The sequence below is a fragment of the Pituophis catenifer genome, unplaced genomic scaffold, assembly GCF_029215685.1.
Source record: "Pituophis catenifer annectens isolate HBS135680 unplaced genomic scaffold, rPitCat1.0.hap2 SCAF_7, whole genome shotgun sequence".
NCBI classification, from domain to species: domain Eukaryota; kingdom Metazoa; phylum Chordata; class Lepidosauria; order Squamata; family Colubridae; genus Pituophis; species Pituophis catenifer.
This window is the reverse complement of record NW_027256887.1, coordinates 8,491,680-8,513,606: the sequence shown is the minus strand read 5'-3', so window position 1 is coordinate 8,513,606 and position 21,927 is coordinate 8,491,680. Positions and strand designations below refer to the sequence as shown.

The 21,927-nt window shown below is 45.1% G+C and overlaps 1 protein-coding gene across 1 annotated transcript in view; it reads left to right on the top strand.

The window, feature by feature from the left end:
• Positions 1-21,927, top strand: part of NOBOX (NOBOX oogenesis homeobox) — a 28,485-nt gene that overhangs the window by 641 nt on the left and 5,917 nt on the right. Inside the window, exons 2-6 of the mRNA XM_070948039.1 lie at positions 3,775-4,512; positions 8,815-8,921; positions 9,479-9,600; positions 12,480-12,601; positions 20,436-20,712. Of these exons, the coding sequence (XP_070804140.1) occupies positions 3,775-4,512; positions 8,815-8,921; positions 9,479-9,600; positions 12,480-12,601; positions 20,436-20,712 (1,366 nt within the window). The remainder of the gene's footprint in view (positions 1-3,774; positions 4,513-8,814; positions 8,922-9,478; positions 9,601-12,479; positions 12,602-20,435; positions 20,713-21,927) is intronic.

Sequence of the window (21,927 nt, the reverse complement as noted above, 5' to 3'; positions counted from 1 at the left end):
GCTCTCAGGTTTTGGGGAATGGAGCCTTGGCTATCCTGGTTGTGTTGCAAGAAGGAAAGCTTTTCCTTTCCTTTTCAAAGGGGATAAAAAAAACCCCTTTTTTTGTTTGAGTTTTAGCAAAGTTTATCCTTCCCAGAGGGGTTCCCAACAATATTCCCAAACGAGGAGTTTCAAAATTAAGAGTGTATGTGTGCATAATTCTAATGTGCAATTATATGCCTATAATTATTTATTTTTTTAAAGGAGTGCAAGAACACATCGGAAGCGTTTGAGGGGTGCGGGGTATAGAAAAGGTTGGGAACCCCTGAATTAGAAGGACGAAGAGCAATTTTTTGGTCTCTTCTGTGTACAGAGCCAGGAGGAGGAATAGCACTTTAGACTTATATACCACTGTTTTATCTATCTATCTATCTATCTATCTATCTATCTATCTATCTATCTATCTATCTATCGGTTCGATTTATATGCCGCCCTTCTCCGGAGACTCAAGGTGGCTTACAATGCCGCCCTGAGTCTCTGGAGAAAGGCGGCATATAAATTGAACTAATAAATAAATAAAATAAATGCGTTAAGCAATAGCCTTCATACTTTTGTATATACCTGCTTAGTAAGGCTTTCGCCCCCCCCCTCTAAGTGGTGTTCTTTTTTATTCCCACCCCACTCTGGGGCCAGCCAGAGGTGGTATTTGCCAGTTCTCTGAACTACTCAAAAGTCAGCTTATTGCCTCCATAGTCCAGGTCCTCATTTTACCTACTTCGGAAGGATGGAAGTCTGAGTCAACCTTGAGCCTGGTGAGATTTGAACTCGCAGTAATTGCAGGCAGCTGGCAGCTAAGTGCTACTTAACAGCACTTTAGTCCGCTGTACCACCAAGGCTCTTTTACAGCGCTTTCTAAGCGGTTTACAGAGTCGTCCCCCCCAAAAAAATCTGGGGTTCTCATCCAAGCCAGGATATTGGTTGGCCAGAAAAATGCAGTCTTTGTATCAAGCTTTCTGTCCCATGGGTTCCCTACAGTTGCATTTTCTGAGTTTTCCCCCTTGCATGGACTTGCTGCAGTCCTCCTGCAAAATTTCCCCTCTTTCAAGGGAGCCTAGGCCTCTGCCCAGTGGTGAAATCCAAATTTTTTTACTATCGATTCAGTGGGTGTGGCAGGGGAAGGATGCTGCAAAACCTCCATTCCCACCCCACTCCACGGGAAGGAGGCTGCAAAATCCCCATTCCCACCCCACTCGGGGGCCAGCCAGAGGTGGTATTTGCCAGTTCTCTGAACTACTCAAAATTTCCGCTACCGGTTTTCCAGAACCTGCTGGATTTCATCCCTGCCTCTGCCATTTGGGGTCCCTGAGACCTGTAAACCATGGTAGGTTTTAAGGTTAAGGGTGGCTCTCTAAGAACGTGATGGCAGACAATGTGCATTTCTACGAGACCGCCTTCTGCCACCAGTAGCCACTCACCGACCAGTACGCTCCCATAGAGAGGGTCTTCTCAGGGTGCCGTCGGCCAAACAATGTCGACTGGCGGCCCCCAGGGGGAGAGCCTTCTCTGTGGGGGCACCTGCCATCTGGAACGAGTTCCCCCCAAAGATACGGAGGATCCCGGATCTGTGTACCTTCCGTCGCATGCTCAAGACTTTCCTATTTCATCAAGCTGGCCTGACCTAAGTCTTTTCCCCCTTTTTAAATGGAAATTTTAAATTTGGTTTTAAATTATTGGGGTTTTAAATTTGTTCAGCCAAATTATTTAATTCGTTTTAGTTTATTTTAAATTTTGTATCTATATGTTTTATTCTATGGCTGTTCACCGCCCTGAGTCCTTCGGGAGTAGGGTGGTATACAAATTCAATAAAATAAAATAAAATAAATAAATAAAGCAAGGATCAAGTCCCATGTTCTTAGAGATACACAAGGTCAGTGAAAGTAGTCCTCAACTTACAATGATCCACTTAGGGACCGTTCAAAGTTACAATGGCACTGAAAAAAGAGCTCTGGAATGAGCTCGCCCCGGAGATACGGAGGATCCCGGATTTGCGCACTTTCCGCCGTGCCCTCAAAACATTCTTATTCCAGGAGGCTGGTCTGGCCTAACCTCCCTTTTAAATTGTTTTAAATTCGTTTTATAAATTGGGGTGTTTTAAATTTGTTCGTGGGCCAAAGTGTTTCATGTATTTTAAATGGTTTTTTAACATTTGTATTATGTGTATTTTATCTCTTGGCTGTTCACCGCCCCGAGTCCTTCGGGAGGAGGGCGGTATATAAATTTAATAAAATAAATAAATAATAATAAATTTCACCATTCCCGGGTGACAAAAAAAGTCAACAGGAGGGCTGCATCCAGATAATCCAAGCTCCCATCCCTGCTTTACATGTGACACCTATATGCAATGCACATAAAAAGGGTGGAGCTTCAGTCATATGGGCCCAACAGCCAGTCGATGTTGACCGGCTCAAGGTGGACTCAGCCTTCCGTCCTTCCTAGGTCGGTAAAATGAGGACCTAGGTTGTTGTGGGGGGCAAGATTCTGACATTGTAAGCAGTCCCAGAGAGTGTTGTAAAACATGGGGATGGTCTGAATCAGGGGTCTCCAACCTTGGCAACTTTAAACCTGGCGGACTTCAACTCCCAGAATTCCCCAGCGAGCAAAGCTGGCTGGAGAATTCTGGGAGTTGAAGCCCTCCAGGCTTAAAGTTGCCAAAAGTTGGAGACCCCTGGTCTAAATGCTATTGTTGTTCAGTTTCTGTTCTGTTCTGACTCTAAAGTTGTTTCTTTCCCCCTAAAGACTGTGCTTTTTGCAATTTTCATCATTAAATGTTTCAATCAGAGTTTGGGTTCCTGATAAGGAGATGGTTTAAATGTGAAGTGCACACGCGATTTTGGCCGTATCTCGGGACAAATCACAACATGTATTGAATATACCCATGTTTCCCCGAAAATAAGACCTCCCCGGATAATAAGCCCAATCGGACTTTTCAGTGAATGTGCTAAAATACCCCCCCTCCGAAAATAAGCCCTCCTTGAAAATATTTAAACACATGCGCAGCTTGTTCCCGCCATTTCCTCTGGTTAGGGTTAGGGAGACAGAGCTGGAAATCAGGTAAGACGGCAAGAGGAGCCCCATCTTGCTCCACGCCCCCCAAAATAATAAGACCTTCCCAAAAATAAGGCCATGTGCTTATTTCAGGGTTCAAAAAAATATATAAGACAGGGTCTTATTTTCGGGGAAACACAGTATCCCTTGAGGTTATTTTGACCTTTCCCAGGGTAGAAATCCATAAATCGCATTCCCAAATCAAACTCCCAATCTCAGTCCATGCGGCTGGGACAGGGGTCAGCAACCTGCAGCTCTGGAGCTGCATGTGGCTCTTTCATCTCTCTTCTGTGGTTCCCTGTCACTCAAAATATGCGTCACAACCACCAATGTGCGATACCCGCCGGCACACTATTTATTGAGCTTTTCAACCCCCGGTAGGCCAACCATGGATAAATCCCAAGAAAAGAAAATTTTCAGAAGAAAACAGAACATTTAATTCAACTACATATGCTAGTTTTGTGGACGCTCAAGAAATCGTCAGGCATGGGAAGGATTTTGTGGCTCCCGGTATTTTCTTTTCTGTGGGAAACGGGTCCAAATGGCTCTTTGAGTGTTTAAGGTTGCCGACCCCTGGGGCTAATTCACTTGGTCTTCCGTCTTCTTCTACTGTCTTTCCACTTTAGAATTTTAAAATTGAAAATGTGTTTGTTTGGTATTGATGATAACATGAGCTCCTTTCTTTATTAGTGTACAAGGCCAAATTTAAGGAGCCGGAAGAGAAAGGAGCAAGTGAGTCACTTCTGTGCACAGAACAATTGGCTTCAAATGAAAACCTCATGAATGAGGTTAGCGCTCAAAACAGTCTTGGCTGCGTGGATCACGCTGAGATCCTTGGTGATCCACCTGGAAAGATCCTGAAAAAAGAAGGGAGCCCTGAAGTTTCAAAGGAGGAAGAGGAAGAAGACGGAGAGTACTATCTAGACCCCAAACCGGAATCCCATCTTACACCGCTGACGTCTTTAGATTCTCATCCGCTCGCTTTCTACCAACCTTCCAACCGAACAGCCAGTTTTAGTGACATAAACACTGAGCCTCCAATTTCCGAAACTGGACATAACCAAGACTTTGTCCATCTTTCCGAATCAGAAGAAAAAATAGACTTGGGCAACTTGAATGTGACCGAAAAGGAGATTATAAAAAAAAAAGCCAAGAAAGTCTTTGCAAGGCCTTCCCAAAACGCTTCTTGTGTCGGGCTGGAAAACGAACAAAATCCAGATGTCAACCAGAACCTCAATCCCACACGCAGGTCAGCCAGATGTGCTACAGCAAGTAACGTCAGCCAGCCGCCTTTCAGGCACTGTTCAGCGGTGGTATCCAAAGGCGACGCGGCTGGGATTCAGGATCGGGAAGATTCCGATTTGGTAGAAATCGCCAAAAAACCCGTTCCGCCTCCTCGGAAGAAAACACGAACTTTCTACAACGCTAGTAAGTTACAAAGAATCGATCGATCCTTGAGTGGTTTGTGTAATTTGGTACCGCAGGCAGTCCTCGACTTACGACCGCGATCGCGCCCAAAATTTCAGTCACTAAGTGAGACGTTTGGTGGAACTTTGCCCCGTTTTAACGACCTTTCCTGCCACCGTTGTTAAGTGGATCCCTGCAGTGGGTTAAATTAGTAACAAAAGCTGGGAAGGGAATCTGGCTTCCCCTATCGACTCTGCTTGTCGGAAGGTCGTAAAAGGGGTTCGTGTGACCCCAGGACGCTGCAACCGTCATAAATATGAGTCAGTTGCCAAGAGTCTGAATTTTGATCACGGGGAGGCTGCAACTGTGAAAAATGGTCATAAGTCACTTTTTTCCCAGTGCCGTTGTAACTTTGGTCGCTAAATAAGCTGTTGTAAGTCGAGGACTAGTAAGCCTGACTAGGTGGCTCAGTGGCTAAGACCCTGAGCTTGTCGATTAGAAAGGTTGGCAGTTCGGCGGCTCGAATCCCTTGTACAGGTCTGCGTGGTGAGCAGGGGGGTGGACTAAATGACCTCCAAGGTCCCTTCCAACTCTTGTTACTGTTAATCTGTAATCTCCCATTTAACCTGAAGATCTTGAAACAAAGCCCCCCCCTTCCCTGGTTTCCTTGGGCATTTTTGGGTTTCTTCTAATTTCCAGGTGTGCATACTGAGTTTGGTGAGCAGATAAAAAGTAGTGTTTTGTCTCCTTAAGTCATTAGTAGCAGCCTTTTCAAACTGCTTGAATTAATTTTGGTTGCAAAACTGATTCATTACCCAGATTCCTGTGCAAAATGATTTCTTCCCAGCCCGGCCTTGACCTTGTAGCTTTGGAGAAACTAGCAATCACTCCCAGCCGCACAAATTCCCACCTAGGTGGCCAGTAAAAAGGATCTATTTAAAGGAGCTGGAAGACGGAAGGTTATCTTCTCCTCTCAGCTGTTTAAATTAAGCAGGTCAGGAAATGGGCCCCTCTAGGATTTCAGAAATACTACTTTATTGTTATAGGGCAGGAGTCTCCAAACTTGGCAACTTTAAGACTTGTGGACTTCAACTCCCACAATTCCTCCCCCAGGCTTTTTTTTCCCCCTCATGCCTTTGTGTTTCCCAAGAGTTGTTTAATTTCCTTTAATAATACTTTTAATAAAAAGGAGTCCCTGCAGATTTTACTCCGCAAGTCAGAGTGGAGGTGCACATCTCCATTTCAAGGCCATTGAGTCAGCGCTGTCGGAAGACATTTCTGTGATCATGTGGCCAGCATGACTTCATGGAGCGCTGTTTCCTTCCCACCAAACTGGTACCTATTTATCTACTCGCGTTTGCATGCTTTCGAACTGCTAGGTTGGCAGGAGCTGAGGCGAGGACGGGAGCTCACCCCGTCCATGTGGTGCTCGGGTCTCGAACCTGAGCTGCTGGCTTTCTAGCTGACAAGCCTAAAATCTTAACTCTTGCATTATTCCTTTATCAAGGTTATCTTTTCAACAGCTGCTCTCTTGCCAGCTTTAGCTGCCCCTCATTATGAGATCTTTGTGCCATGGGGCATAAACGGAAAGAAAAATATGGTTCTTGGTGAGATATGTGTGTGTGTTTTAAAATCAATGAATATTAACACATATCATTTTCTTACTTATAGCTTTATTGATTAGCCTATAGCAGGGGTGAAATCCAGCAGGTTCTGACAGGTTCTGGAGAACTGGTAGCGGAAATTTTGAGTACTTTGGAGAACCGGCAAATGCCACCTCTGACTGGCCCCAGAGTGGTGTGGAAATGGAGATTTTGCAGTATCCTTCCCCTGGAGTGGAGTGGGAATGGAGATTTTGCAGCATCCTTCCCCTGCCACGCCCACCAAGCCACGCCCACAGAACCGGTAGTAAAAAAAATATTGGATTTCACCACTGGCCTATAGGCCATATCAAAGGTTCAGACAGATATCACCAATAAAATCCAATACAAACAATTTAAAATAAGAGTAGGGTAAAATACAATAGTTTATAGGATAAGATACAATATAACTTAATACATAAGTATGTAAAATAGAATAAAATGACATAAAATTATATTTCGGTGCCGACCCCAATCAGTCCCACGTATGCAGATCTTAACGGAGCCATTTTGTTTAAATACTGTCCTGTGTTAAATGTTATTTTCAGGTTTTGGCCGCACATAAAGTAAGTTATTTTGATATGGGGGTCCCAGTGGGTCCTTCGTTTCTGAGGAACCTGAGAGAGGTACCTGTCTCTCATGGGACACAGTGGCTCAGTGGCTAAGACGCTGAACTTGTCGATCGAAAGGTCGGCAGTTCAGCGGTTCGAATCCCTAGTGCCGCGTAACGGGGTGAGCTCCCGTTACTTGTCTCAGCTACTGCCAACCGAGCAGTTCAAAAGGCCGTAAAAAATGCAAGTAGAAAAATAGGGACCACCTTTGGTGGGAAGGTAACAGCGTTCCATGCGCCTTTGCAGTTTAGTCATGCCGGCCACATGACCATGGAGATGTCTTCGGACAGCTGTGGCTCTTCAGCTTTGAAACGGAGATGAGCACTGCCCCCTAGAGTCTGGAATGACTAGCACATACGTGCAAGGGGAACCTTTACATTTATCCTACCTGTCTCTCACCCCCTTATACAAGCAACAATCAAATAGAATGTGAGTCAGGTCTTCTACCTCTCCGCAAATGCAGAGATGCTCATTATAGGGCCGTGATGGCGAACCTATGGCACGGGTGCCACAGGTGGCACATGGAGCCCTATCTGTGGGCACGCGAGCATTGCCCTACCTCAGTCCAGCACGCATGTGCGCGCTGGCCAGCTGATTTTCAGGCCTTCCTGGCCCACCGGAAGTTGGGAAACGGGCTGTTTCTGGGCTTCCGGAGGGCCTCCGGGGGAGTGGGGAAGGCTATTTTTGCCCTCCCCAGGCTCCTAGAAAGGCTCTGGACCATGGGGAGGACAAAAAAATGGGCCTACCAGCCCACTGTTCCATCACGTGCCAAAAGTGGGGGGGGTGTAGAGGGGTCACACGCTCATGCGTGGGGGGACTTGACGCATTGAATTATGGATGGGGGCACGCGCATGCACAATCCCCCCCCACTACCCTCACTTTTGGCACACAACGGCAAAAAGGTTAGCCATCACTGTTATAGGGTATAGAATGGAATCTCCCATATCTGACCATTGTGTCAAGCTGCTCGAATCTCGCTCGTGTAAACATCTTCCTAAGATGTTTTGGCAGTTGTAACTTCAAATAGCTGTCTACTTGAAAAGTACGTTTGTATTTGCTCAGCCATTTCAAGTTACCCACCTTACTAAGGTTACCGATATCATTTTGTACTTCTATATCCTGAATTCTTTGGACAGCTCTTTTTTTTTTTTTTTTTAAACGTTCTCCTGTTATGCAAGAGACAGGAAGGCCACAGCTTCTTACAAAATTTGCTAGTTTGGTGATCCAGGAGATTTGTGATTGTAATTTTATTTGCTCTAGTAGACATAACTTGGGGAGTCTATTTGTCTCCATTTCATTGATTTTGGACCAGTAATTATATGCTCTAATTTTGGATAGTGCTGTTGTGACCAGGCTCACTTAATCATTACACGACACAATTAGTCTTTTTCTATCAAACAAACCTATTTTATTATAACAGCTGAGAATTACTTCATTCCCAGCTTAGTCCAAATTAATTCCAAAACAAGTCCTTCAGAAAAAGCCCTTCGGGCTTATCACGAACCTTTGTCTTCTTTGGCACCTTGCCAAAGGCCTTTCTTGGCAAAGCCCCATGAAGTTCAGAAACAAGAGACACCGACTGGAAACAGATTTAGCAACGTTGCTTTCCTACAAAGAGCCCAAGAGCCTTTGCTGCTCTTTGAAGCCTTATGGGAGGGGCCAATCATCTTCTGGCCTTACTCCCGAGTTGTCCTTTTTGCTTTAGCTGCTCTTGCCTTCTGGCAGCTTTGCACATGTGTGCACTAGGAACAGGCTCCTCCTGTTCTTCTGCCTCTCTGCTGTCTGACTCTGGAGGCTCCAGAGTCCATGCATCGCTCCCAGATGGCCCCATCTCTGCCTCCAACACAGAGCCCTCGTCCGAGCCTTCCCCAGACTCCAGGACTGGCCCATGTTCCTCCCAAATCTCGTCACTGTCCAACTCCACTGCTAGCTCCGCGGGCTGTGGCAGACCACAGCAAGTGCATGAATTGTATGAATTCCCAATTTTCAAGCTTTCCCTAACTGTCTGGTTACGTTTCTTTTCCTGGTTGCTTTCTCACATTATTTTGTTAATTGATTGACCTCATTTCCAGTACAGCTACAGGAACTGGAGAAAACGTTCCAAGAAGACCATTATCCTGACAACGAGAAGCGCCGAGAAATTGCTGCTTCAGTTGGTGTGACACCCCAGCGCATTATGGTGAGTAGAGCAGCAGAAAGATAGAACATAGTTATCCAGAAATGTTGTGTCCAATATTTCTGTACCACAATCCAGAGTTAATCATTCATAAAGCAAGGATCTCGTCCCACATTCTTAGAGATAAACAAGGTCAGTGGAAGTAGTCCTCAACTTACAACGATCCACTTAGGGACCGTTCAAAGTTACAATGGCACTGAAAAACGTGCTTTATGACCATTTTTTCACACTTATGACCGTTGCAGCATCCCCACAGTCACATAATCAAAATTCGGATGCTTGGCAAATGGCCCCTATTTATGACGGTTGCCGTATCCCGGGGGTCCCCTTTTGCAAACTTCTCACAAGCAAAGTCAATGGGGAAGCCAGATTCACTTAACAGCTGTGTCACAAGTCACATTGTTCACTGCTGTTGTAACTTTGAATGGTCACTAAATGAATTGTTGTAAGTCGAGGACTACCTGCACAAATTCCCAGCCAGCATAGGAGGTTGGATCAAGGGATCCTCCTGTCTGTCCAAGAATTTTCTTTGACTAAAGATTTTTCCCTTTTTTTCTTAGGTCTGGTTCCAGAATCGCCGAGCAAAGTGGAGAAAAATAGAAAAACTGATGGCGAAAAACAATAAGAAATACTCCCTTGCTGCGCCAGCTTTACCAGTGGATCCTCATCGAATGCCACAAGGGTGAGAAGATCCTGCCTCTTACTTTCAGGAATGTTGAGGAATATGCACAGAGTAACCCCTGAGTAGCAAGGATGTGCACATGAGAAATGGCTAAGAGTGATAATGAATAAGCACTGTCAATACACAGACACACTGAGTTGTGATATTCTTTTACTTTTAGGAAAAAGTAAAGCAAAGTCCAATAAACAATCCAGGTCATACACAGATAAAGATAGTTAAATTGTCAATCCAGGGATATTCCAAGAACAAAGTCTTCTTACCAGTTGTTGTAGTCATATGTAATAAAACAGTTCTTTTTGGAGTTGCAAACAGGAACAAGTACAGCAGTAAAACGATCAGTAAAACAGTAGAAAACAACAAGTAGCAATGATCAAGCAGTGATCATGCAGAGAGGAGCAGAGATAACAATAAGAATGTAATAAGCATGCAGTAAGAAATAAGCCATGATTCAAGCTTCCTCTTAAAGACATTGGCTACAGAACTAGCCACTCAGAATACAGTATGATGCAATACAGCATTACAGTCTTAAAGCTATACAATATATTTTGACTGCAAACATGCACTGATGGTTTATATATATTGCCAACCCAACCAGTTAGGCAATAGCCATTTCCTAACAAGGACATCTGTTGGCCAGGGGTGAAATCTACTTACCTTCTTTACCGGTTCGGAAGTGCATGCGCCACGCGCACGCAGACCTTCTGCGCATGCTCAAAACCTTCGTAAAGAACAGGAAGTAACCAGGAAGTAACGACACCCAGGCGGGTGGAGCTTTGCTCCGCCATCGCTACCGGATCGCCCAATCCGGTGTGAACTGGGAGGATTTCACCCCTGCTGTTGGTGCTTTCTTAGAGGATTTGAAGAGCTGAGTGGTCCTTGGTGCTCTCTGAGCTTGGTTGTTTTCTTGCAGACGTTTCAATATCCAAATTAGGTAACATCATTAGTGCTAGTCCAGCACTAATCACTAGCACTGATGATGTTACCTAGTTGGGTCACGAAATGTCTGTGTTCTGTCCCCGTTCCACTCACGCACCCCCACAGACGGCCCGGAGTTAATAAGCCACACGACAAAATTCTTTGAAAATAAAGCTGGCAGCAACCCAGTGGCTAGCTGCCAATTCAGACTTTACTCACACAAAACAAAGATTAGACTGCCAGCATTCCGATAAAACAGGCAGAGTTTTCAACAATACAAGGATTAATCCAAATGCAGTCGGATAAATCAGGCAAAGTCCAGTAACGCAGAGATCATGGATTATTTCTAGTTTTTGCTCGTCACAAACTGAACCGGCCACCACACCCACATTTATACCCTCTGGGGTGTGGTCCAGTGACTCAGCTAATCTCTGGCACGCCTTCCCCTCTGCTGCGCACGCTTCTCCCTGTGCCTCTGGCGAGGGTCCAGCCAGCACTTATCTCCTTCGTCACTGTCCACCTGTGGCTGCGGGGACGTGCTTGGCTCTGGGCCTATCTTTTGGCCTTCGGTGTCCTCCGGAGGCATTGCCAGAGAAGAGGGTTCTGGCGAGGGAGGCCTTGCCAACTCCTCTTCCTCACTCTCAGAGTCTGCATCTGTCGATAGCCCAGGCTCAGGCAACGGAGCCACAACAGTATGCAGGAAAACCGCCAAGCTCAGAGAGCTTCAAGGGCCCCTCATTTCAACTCTGAGCTGCAAATATTCTCCTTTATTAGTACTAGAGCTTCCCAGCAGTTCATTATTTTGAAGAAGCTCTTTTACTATCTTTAGTATCTTTACATTGCCTCCTTATCCCACTGGCCAAATTCTGATTAAGTTTTATTAATCACTTTGAAACATAATCTGTGCTATAAAGCTGGAGCGTAAATCTTGCAATAACTAACTCTGGGGTTCTTGGTGGGGTTCTTGTAGATATTTCATTACCAAACTAAGCAACGTTATCAGTAATTAACTCTGGCTAATGGCATGTTTCTTAAATCTACAATCTCTTCTGAGGTGGTTCTGTTAATGTCACCAGGACAATATATATATATATTTATTTATTAGTTCGATTTATATATGCTGCCCTTCTCCGGAGACTCAGGGCGGCTTACAATGCATTAAGCAATAGCCTTCATACTTTTGTATATACCTGCCTAGTAGGGCTTTTTGGGCCCCCCTGAGCGGTGTTCTATTTTATACAAAGTCAGCTTATTGCCCCCACAAACCGGGTCCTCATTTTACCTACCTCGAAAGGATGGAAGGCTGAGTCAACCTTGATCCTGGTGAGAATATCATTAAATCATTAAATCAATTATTTAATAATCCAAATTTAAAAAATTGGCTCTTAAAGGAAACCACAAAGAGGATGCATTTAAACCTTCCCCAATGACCAAATAACTTAATTCTGGTTTGGAACCAAAAAAAAAAAAAATCATCCTCTTTTCATGACCCCATAATCCCTTGCGGGTCAGGATGGCATCTGGGCAACGGAATGGAGCTGAGTGTTTACTGGCCGGATGCCCTTCCTGTCACCAACGCGGAGTTTTTTTTTTTTCAGCAGATAAATTCTCATCGTGTCCAGAGAGAGAGAGATATCTGCCTCTACCTAGGATTGAACTCACAGCCTGCTGATTGTGAGGCGAGAGCTCCACCTCTAGGCCACTGTACCACTCATTTGGAAGAAAAAAAAATGCTATAGTAAATTAGGGCATTGCTGTTCTGATCAGTCCTGATCAGTCGAGAAGGGTTAGCCTCATTAAAGAGGAAATGTCTTGTTCTTTTTGGGGTGTTCTTCAGGTGATCCCTTAATAAGAAAAGAGACAATTCTGTTTTCCACACTAGACAAGAAAATCCAACGAATCAAGCAGCAGAAAAAAATGCTTCGGTGTTGCTGTCTAGTCGTAATGTTTTCCTTTTCTTACAGCACAACTGTGTTGGCTATGGCTCAGCTGTCTGACATGGGAAACCATCAACCTAACACAGTCACAATGGGTACTGCAACTGTGAACTATTCTGGACCTTCCATCTCACTGTCCACCTCATCAGGTGAGATCTGTTACCACCTCATCAGTGGAACCACTCATGTTCTCCTTTCTCTAAAAGGCTGCTTAATTTCTCCTCTTAAATTGTTTCAACTTCTACCCTCAGAACGACGCTTATAGGGCACTGCACACCAGAACAACTAGACACAAGGACAGTTTTTTCCCAAACGCCATCACTCTGCTAAACAAATAATTCCCTCAACACTGTCAAACTATTCACTAAGTCTGCATTACTATTAATCTTCTCTTCCTTACTAGTATCTATCTCTTCCCACTTATTACTATAACCATGTCGCTTATATATCTCAATTTATATTGTTTTTATCTATTTCCTAGTACGATTTGATAGCTTATTAGTAACCTTGATTATCACCGTGTTGTATCTTTTTATTCTCGATGAATGTATTTTATTCTCCTTATGTACAGAGAGCATGTACACCAAAGACAAATTCCTTGAGTGTCCAATCATTTATTGCTGTAGGGCATAATGACAGAATCCTGACAATTCAGCAGAATTTTCTCTTACATGAAACAGAATTAAGGAAGGGTTATCTTGAGTTTCTTTCACACCCTTTCCCAGTTGTCATTTTCTTTCCTCGCTTGACAGCTCATCCATTTCTTCACCAAGGTTGTCTCTGCATTCCTTTATGCCACTAGGAAAACAGGCTTAGATTGTTGTTAGTTGCGAAGTCATGTCCGACCCATCGCGACCCCATGGACAATGTTCTTCCAGGCCTCTACCTTCCTCTGGAGTCCATTTAAGCTCACGCCGACTGCTTCAGTGACTCCATCCGGCCACCTCATTCTCTGCCGTCCCCTTCTTCTTTTGCCCTCCATCTTTCCCAGCATTAGGCTCTTCTCCAGTGAGTCCTTCCTTCTCATTAGGTGGCTAAAGGATTTGAGTTTCATCTTCAGGATCTGACCTTCTAAAGAGCGGTCAGGGTTGATCTCCTCTGGGACTGACCGGTTTGATTGCCTTGCAGTCCAAGGGACTCACAGGAATCTTCTCCAGCACCACAGTTCAAAGGTCTCAGTTCTTTGGCGCTCAGCCTTCCTTATGGTCCAACTTTCACAGCCATACATTGCAACTGGAAAAACCATAGCCTTGACTTTACACACTTTTGTTGGCAGGGTGATGTCTCTGCTTTTTAGATATCCCCCCAAAAAAGGCAGCGCTGAGCAGCTTTGTAGGAGATAAACAACATTTTGAATTGGACATTGAAAACTTCTGGCAACTGGTGCAGCAACTATAAAAATAAGTAGAATTTGCCGGTGACAGAATCTATCCACAAAACTAGTTTGGCTGTCATGTTATGAACCAGCTGCAACTTCTGGATTGTATGCATGTACGTATTTATTTATATCCTGCCTTTATTATTTTTACAAATAACTTAAGGTAGGGGGAGAATATACCAAATATTCCTTCCTCCTATTTCCCCCAAAATAACCAACAGCCAACTGTAAGAAGTTAGCACCCATCCCTGTCCTAGAAGAATGAAATATTTTGGGAAATATTAAAAAGGCAGAATATTATGTTTCCCTGGATGAGAAATGGAGAAGCATGTTTTAAAGACAAAGCAGCTCCCATCTTCCTGCCCCCACCCTTTGTTAATGGGCCAGAGGCAGAAACTCAATCTTTGTCACTGGACCATCATCTGCAACATAATAGGACCCATCTAGCAACAGAAACTCACCACATGGCACCTGGGAAGATTACATCAGCCAGCAAGGCTAGCTAAGACCCCTACCCCCTCGGAGTCTGACAACCAATCAGGATACTCTTTCTGGGCCCCAGGAAGTTCAAAGCCAGAGAGGGCATAAAATCCGGGGACTCGCTGCTTCTCGCCCCTTTTTCTGTTCAGGAACTCAAGCCACGTGATCCTGTCCACCATTAAACCATCTTTCCAAGCAGTCTCCATGTTTCCAGTGTCTTTTTCCCCACTTGGAGCTGAACCCAGAAGGATATTTCTTCCTACACAACCAAGCCTAGTGCCAGAGACACATCCAGATGAGCTTTCGAAGTGTTTCAGCTTCTTCAAGTCAGAGAAAGTCAGGACTCTGCATTCTTTTTTTTTTTTTATTGAAAAGTTTTACAAAAAGTTTACATATTCCCCCCCCTTCCCTACCTCAACCTCCCCCCTCCCCCCTCCTCTTCCCAGAACAAATTACAGGGTATAACCTTCAACAATCATAATCAATCCTAGTCTAAATAATTATGACATTCCACATCTCTTGTTCCTTCAATTCCCTAATTACCCGGCTAGCTTTATTACTTAAAGACACACCAAATATCTATATAATCATTCATAACCTATCTGCAATTTCTTATTCCGGTATTTATTTTGAATATAATCTATCCATCTTCTCCAGCCTCTTAAATATCTTTCATTTGAATGATCCTTCAAGTACGCCGAGATTTTTGCCATTTCCGCTAGGTTTGTAACTTTTATTGTCCACTCTTGGACTCTGCATTCTTACAGCAATAATATATTGAGCCATGAGATGGCACCATAAGACAATTGTCTCGTCTCTTCTAAGGATTCCTGTCCCACGTTTAATCTACCAGTAAATAAACAGAAAAAAAAAGGAATGCGGGTGTGCAACATTTTTTTTTTCTTTTCAGTTTTCCCTATAGGTCTCTCGAGCTTTCTTGCAAAATAAAAATGAGAGATGGGAGCAGGGGTGAAATCTCCTTACCTTCCTTACGGAAGGACACGGTCTGTGCATGCACTCGCTTTGTGTTCACGCAGACCTTCTGCACATGTGCAAAACCTTCTGTGCATGCGCAGAAGGTAAAAAACACATGACTTCCTGGTTAAAACCAGGAAGTAATGACACTTGGATGGGTAGGCGGAGCTTTGCTCCGCCATCACTTCTGGATTGCCGAAACCAACAGCCAAGATCGCTACTGGGCAATCCAGTCCAATCCGGGAGCATTTCACCCCTGGATGGGAGGTTGAAAACCGTAGCTTACTTTTGACTGTTGTGAAATTGAGACACCGTTGTTTTCGATGGGTAGGAGAAGTCCCATCAACCAGTTTGCAAAGCACAGACACCATTTTGTGCTTGCTCCTCGTGAACTGTTGGAAGAAAATGTCCATCTGGGTTCGGTTCCAAGTGGGGAGAAAGACACTGGAAACATGGAGACTGCTTGGGAAGATGGTTTAATGGTGGATACAGGACGACATGGTTTTGAGGTCCTGGGCAAAAAAGAACATGGGAGAGGGAGAGAGGGAGAGAGAGGGGGGGCAGAGAGAGAGAGAGAGGGGGGAGAGGGGAGAGAGAGGGAGAGGAGAAGAGAGGGGGAGAGAGAGAGGCAGAGAGAGGGAGAGGGGGGAGAGGGGAGAGAGAGAGAAGGGGAGAGAGAGAGAGAGAAGAGAGAGAGAGGAGAGAGAGAGAGAGGGATTTATACCCTCTGTTGGGCTTTGAATTTGAGCTTGTATTCTGATTGGTTGTCAGACTCCCATGGGGCCATGCAGGAGTAACTTAGTAGGTTGTCTTTTTGAGTCCCAGGCTTGGTTGAGCCTTGCTGGGTGATGCAATCTCCCCAGGTGCCATGTGGTGAATTCCGTTGCTAGGTGGGTAGGGGGCTTTGGGCAATTCCTTCTATGGCTCTTCCTGAAGGAGGTAGATCTTTGACAAAGTGGGGGAAGGGCTGAGTTTCTGCCTCCCTTTTAGGGGAAATATTCTGCCCTTTTAATATTTCCTCGAAATATCTCATTTTCTTTGGAGAGGTTTGGGTGCTAACTTCCTACAGGACCAAAAGAATTGGGAATATCTGTTGCAAAAAGAGAAATTCGGTCTCAGTTTGGACAATGCAATTTGCATTTGACCAGAAAACAAAGAACCAGTGGGAAAGTGTTGGCCATCAATCTTTCTTTTCCCCCATAGAATTGGCTTATATAAAAAAGCAATGGATGCTGTCACTCATCTCTTTTTTAAGTAGTTTTCTTGCCTGAAAGGAAGAAAAATAGATTAAGAAACAAAAAGAAAAGGTTCAAAAAAAAAAAAAGCCCAAAGAAACTCTACTTCCTTGGGCTTCTCTAAGGAGGCTTTAGCTTGTTATGGTAAACTCATGTTATGGTCCATTCTTCATCCCATCTTGATCATCATCTTTCCGGGGGTGGGGGAAGAGTCAAGGCAACTGAATGGAGTTGAGTGTTTACTGGCCGGATGCCTTTCCTGTCACCAATGCGGAGTTCTGTTCAGCGGATATATTCTCAGCGTGCCCAGAGAGAGAAATATCTGCCTCTACCTAGGATCGAACTCACAGCCTCCTGATTGTGAGGCGAGAGCTCCACCTCTAAGCCACTGCACCACTCGATTTACAGTCCACCTATGAAATGTATGAATTTCATCCTCACCTGCCAAACTTAAACTGCCCCGCTCCATGTAATAACAACAGATTTTAAGGATCGAACTCACAGCTTCTTGATTGTGACATGATAGCAGTGTTCCAGTATTTGAGGGGCTGCCCCAAAGAAGAGGGGGTCAAATTTTTCTCCCAAGCACCAGAGGGCAGGACAAGAAACAATGGATGGAAACTGATCAAAGAGAGAAGCAACCTGGAATTAAGGAGAAACTTCCTAACAGTCAGAGCAATTAACCAGTGGAACCGCTTGCCACAAGAAGTTGTGGGTGCTCCATCGCTAGAGATTTTTAAGAAGAGACTGACAGTCACTTGTCTGAAATGGTATAGCAGTGATGGCTAACCTTTTTGCCATTGTGTACCAAAAGCGGGGGAAGTGTGGGGGGGTCGCATGCACGTGTGCCCACACCCATAATTCTATGTGCCCCACCCCCGCGCAGTTGTGCGCGACCCCCCCCGCGCTTCCCTCACTTTTGGCACACGGTGGGCCCAGTAGGCCTGTTTTTTGCCCTCCCCAGGCTCCAGAGCCTGTTGAGGAGCCTGGGGAGGGCGAAAACAGCCTCCCCCCCCGGAAGCCCTCCGGAGGCCAGAAACGGCCTGTTTGCTGACTTCCAGTGGGCCCAGAAGGCCCGAAAATCAGCTGGCCAGCACGCACATGTGTGCCGGAGCTGAGCTCATGTGCCCACCAATATGGCTCCGTGTGCCACTGGTTCACCATCATAGGTATAGGGTCTCCTGCCAGAGTAGGGGGCTGGACTAGAAGACCTCCAAGGTCCCTTCCAGCTCTATTTTATTCTAAGAGGATGGCCAGGACAGGAGAAGCAATACCACAAGGCTAGAATTGGCAGTATACATTCCCGTAAAAGAAAAAGGAGACTCACTTGAGGACCATAACGTTCACATTTTGGACAGGGCGCGAAACATTTCAAAGCAAAAAAAGAAAACTCCAGTTGCTAATGACCAGAGTTCAATTCAACTCCAAAAATATTTACTTTTCCCCCCAAGTGCTGGAATAAGATGAGGCATCAACACATCAGGAGCTTGACTTGGCATAAGTTGTTTTTTTGTTCCGTTTTTAAATCGTTGGGTTGTTAAGAGTCTTAGTACGGTTTTTATATTTGTTTTAATTTTGATTAGAGCTGCCCAGGATTTGTTAGGAGATGGGTATCTGTATAAATCTTTTAAATAAAATAAATATTGTGATTTTCTCGTCACCCTCAATGGATTTTTGCAGACTCCAGGACTGAAATGACAAAACTTTAGGGATTTGTTTGCAGATAAGAAATATGGGGAAAAGAGGCCGTTTCCTGTAATTTAAGAAGAAGTAATAAGCTACTGAGATTGTTTATATTTGTGATGAAGTTAGGAAATCATTTGTTTATGTATTTTTTTTTTACTATATTATTTCTTTTCTTTCTGTTTGTCTATTTTTGCTTTTTCTTTCTTTCCAGTCACTTCCAATCTTCCATTTTATTCTTCTATCCTTTTTAGCTTTTTAGCCTATTAGTTTTTTATGTTGTTAATTACAATCTTTAATAAAAATCTGTTTTAAAGAAAAGATACGGAGGATCTCAAAACTTTCTGCTAGGACTGAAGAATCTCCAAATATGCCTTTGCCCTCCAGCTGAAGAGGAGGCATGACTTTCTGGATTAATCTACCTTTTGTCCCTGAACACAATTTTACTTAATCATGCTTATTTTGAGGACTGTTTTTTAAGTTTATGGAGATAAAAGTCAATGTGAAAATATAGTATACCCCTAAAAAGGGGTATACTAAACCTTACTAATCCTTAAAGGTAAGGGTTCCCCTCGCACATATGTGCTAGTCGTTCCCGACTCTAGGGGGCGGTGCTCATCTCTGTTTCTAAGCCGAAGAGCCAGCGCTGTCTGAAGACGTCTCCGTGGTCTTGTGGCCAGCATGACTAAATGCCAAAGGTGCACGGAACGCTGTTACCTTCCCACCAAAGGTGGTCCCTATTTTTCTACTTGCATTTTTTACGGGCTTTCGAACTGCTAGGTTGGCAGAAGCTGGGACAAGTAACAGGAGCTCATCCCTTTACGCAAAATTCCTTTCATTCTTAAAGAGCCTGCCTTTCTTTCCAAAGACTACAAAGGGAGATAGGTGTTAAGAAGTGTGAAATATAAATAATACAAAGAAGGGGAGGGGAGAGGAGGAGGAGGAAGGGAGGAAAGGAAAGGGAGAGGAAGAGAAGGGAAAGGACAGGACAGGAGAAAAGAAAGGGAAGGGAAGGGAAGGAAAGGAAAGGAAAGGAGGAGAAAGGGAAGGAAAGAAGAAGGAGAAAGGAAAGGAGGAGAAGGAAGGAAAGGAGGAGGAGGAGGAGGAAGGGAAATAAGGAGAAAGGGAAGGAAAGGAGAAAGGGAAGGGAAAACAGAAGGAGAAAGGGAAGGAAAGGAGGAGAAAGGGAGGAAAGGAGAAGGAGGAAAGGAAGGGAAAGAAGGAGAAAGGGAAGGAAAAGAGGAGGAGGAAAGGAAAGGAGAAAGGAAAAGGGGAGGCAGATAAAATAATGAAAAAGGGAAGGAGGGAAGGAAGGAAGGAAGGAAAACCTCCGAGCCTCTTTCAAATCCTCCAGAGTCTTCATCCTTGAAGAGTACAACTATTTAGTGTCCAAAACAAAATAAAAGACTACACTGTGAAAGGAAGAGGTGAGGCAGCTAAGAATAAGAGGAAGAAACATACGATGGGGAAAAGAGATCAATAGAGGAAAAAAAATTGGTGAGGTCTATTACCAACGAAGGCTTCAATGCCCCCATCAAAAGAGATTGGGAAGGGGGTCACGGAGATGCAGTTGCAAAGCCAGCCAATGGCCCACTTGTGTCTCCTGTCAGGCCTGGAAGCCATCTTCTGCATTGGGCCTTCAGGCCTGCCACATTTACTACTGTGGGAAACAGGGAGGGGGGATTGTATGGAGCTGGGGAGATATGTAGTCAAAATAACATTCCTTTCTCCAAGAGTCAAGGCCACTCTGCTCTGCACCTGGAGGGGTGTGACTGGGAGGCATCTCCAGTTGGGATGGTGCTTTGATTGGACCATGTGATGGACATGTGGGTGTTGGGCAGGGACTTGGACTTTCCTTTGGGTGGGGAAACCCTGGAAGCTTTCAGATTAGGGTTTTCCCAGATGTGCCAATACGACATCTCTAATAAAATGGAACTTTGAGGAACTTCAAGCCTTGGAGTCTTCTTTCATTGGAGGTGTTATTTGGAACCCTGACATTTCCATCTTGAAAGCTTCTGTTGACCCCTGAGTCCTCTGTTTACTTCTTAACACTTGGGCCGCTTCATATTTTCCTTGATCCTTCAGAAATGAGTTGTTCCGTGACCGGACTACATGCATCTGGGGAGCTGTGGTGCGAGAGATCTTTCAATATTCCTTCCTGCCAACAATTGCTGGGAATTCCTCGGTCTTTCCATTTGTCTTTCATCTTCTTCCATTCTTCTTCCTTCACAGTCGCCTCGGTGACTGGCAAGATGAGCTGTTATGACTCCGTCCAGACCAAAGCCACCACCTCTCAGGGTTGCTTGGGATCCCTCCGGGAAGAGCTCTTCCCTGCTATTCCAAGCCCTCCACCCATTCGCAGGACCAACCTTCCCTTCAACGTGGCCTTTAACCCCAATCACCACATCGTTCCGTTGATGCTGGACGATAGCCTGGCCAGCGAATGCAGCCCTTCCAGCCAGGAGAGCAGCTCCAGTGACGCCCTCACCTACAGCGTCCAGAATCAAAGGTAAGCAAGTTGTGTTCACCCAGGGCGTGGCACGAAGGCAACACAGCTAGAGAACCAGTATGAGTCCCTTTATTGGCACCAACTTTGCCCCCAACGTCCCGTTTACTCTCCGGCCTGGAGAAAAACTCTCCCACCAACCTGCAACAGCTTCTGGCTGCAGATATTCCAGTCCAAATGCTGTAAGCAGAATGACTGCAAATCAGTCACTCCAGCGGGGCAAGATAATGAGTGCCAGAAGCGAAGAATAATTCCAGCAAGACAAGATAAACACACAGTAGCACGGCACTAATTCAAACAGTCAGGAAGAATGCCAGGAATGCAGGCCCAATGCTCAACACTAGATGAATTCAGCGTTTGTTCCCGACAAACGCCCCTCCCAACTGCCTCTCCTTTAAACTCCATCCCCAGGTGTGCCTTGTGAAGGGAATTGGGGCCCTTTCCTTCCTTGTAAGCTACGCAACCCATGTTGCTCTCTTCTGGGTTCTTCCCTGCGTGCCCTAGGGATGAGGAGGGGGTGGGCCTTGGCCTTCATCTGAACCCTTGTTCTACTTCTCCCCTGCTCTGCCCAGACTGACTTTGCCTTTCCCCAGTTTCCTCCACAGCCAAGGGACCCACTCTCCCGCTCTGTCAGCTGTTCGTCTCCCGTCTCAGATTCAGACTCCGACAGGGGCATGAAACAAGCGGCCCAGAAGCAGGAAAAAAGGGGGTCACCTGGCCACTTATTGGTCCCCAGGGAGCAATAATGACCCATCCCCAGAAAAGAAAAAGGAGATTACACTCGGGCTGTCTTCTTTGGAATTTGGACCCAAATGGGTCACAGGCCTTCCTTATCTAAAAAAGTGCATCGGGAAGTCTGCAATACAGATAGTTCTCAACTTACGATCTAACATTTGAAGACGCTTGCAAAAAGGGTTGTAAAATCAGATCTGGTCACGTTACCCCATTTAGCAAGCAACATGATTCAGTAATATTGGCCTTACATATGGTGGCAAGTCAAGGACTGCTGTATAGCAATAGCACTTAGACTTATATACCGCTTCACAGTGCTTTCCAGCCCTCTCTAAGCGGTTTACAGAGCCAGCACCCCAACAATCTGGCTCCTCATTTTACCCATCTTGGAAGGGTGGAAGGCTGAGTCAACCTTGAGCCTGGTGAGATTCGAACTGCCAAATTGCAGGCAGCCGGCAGGCAGCAAAAATAGCCTGCAGTACTGCA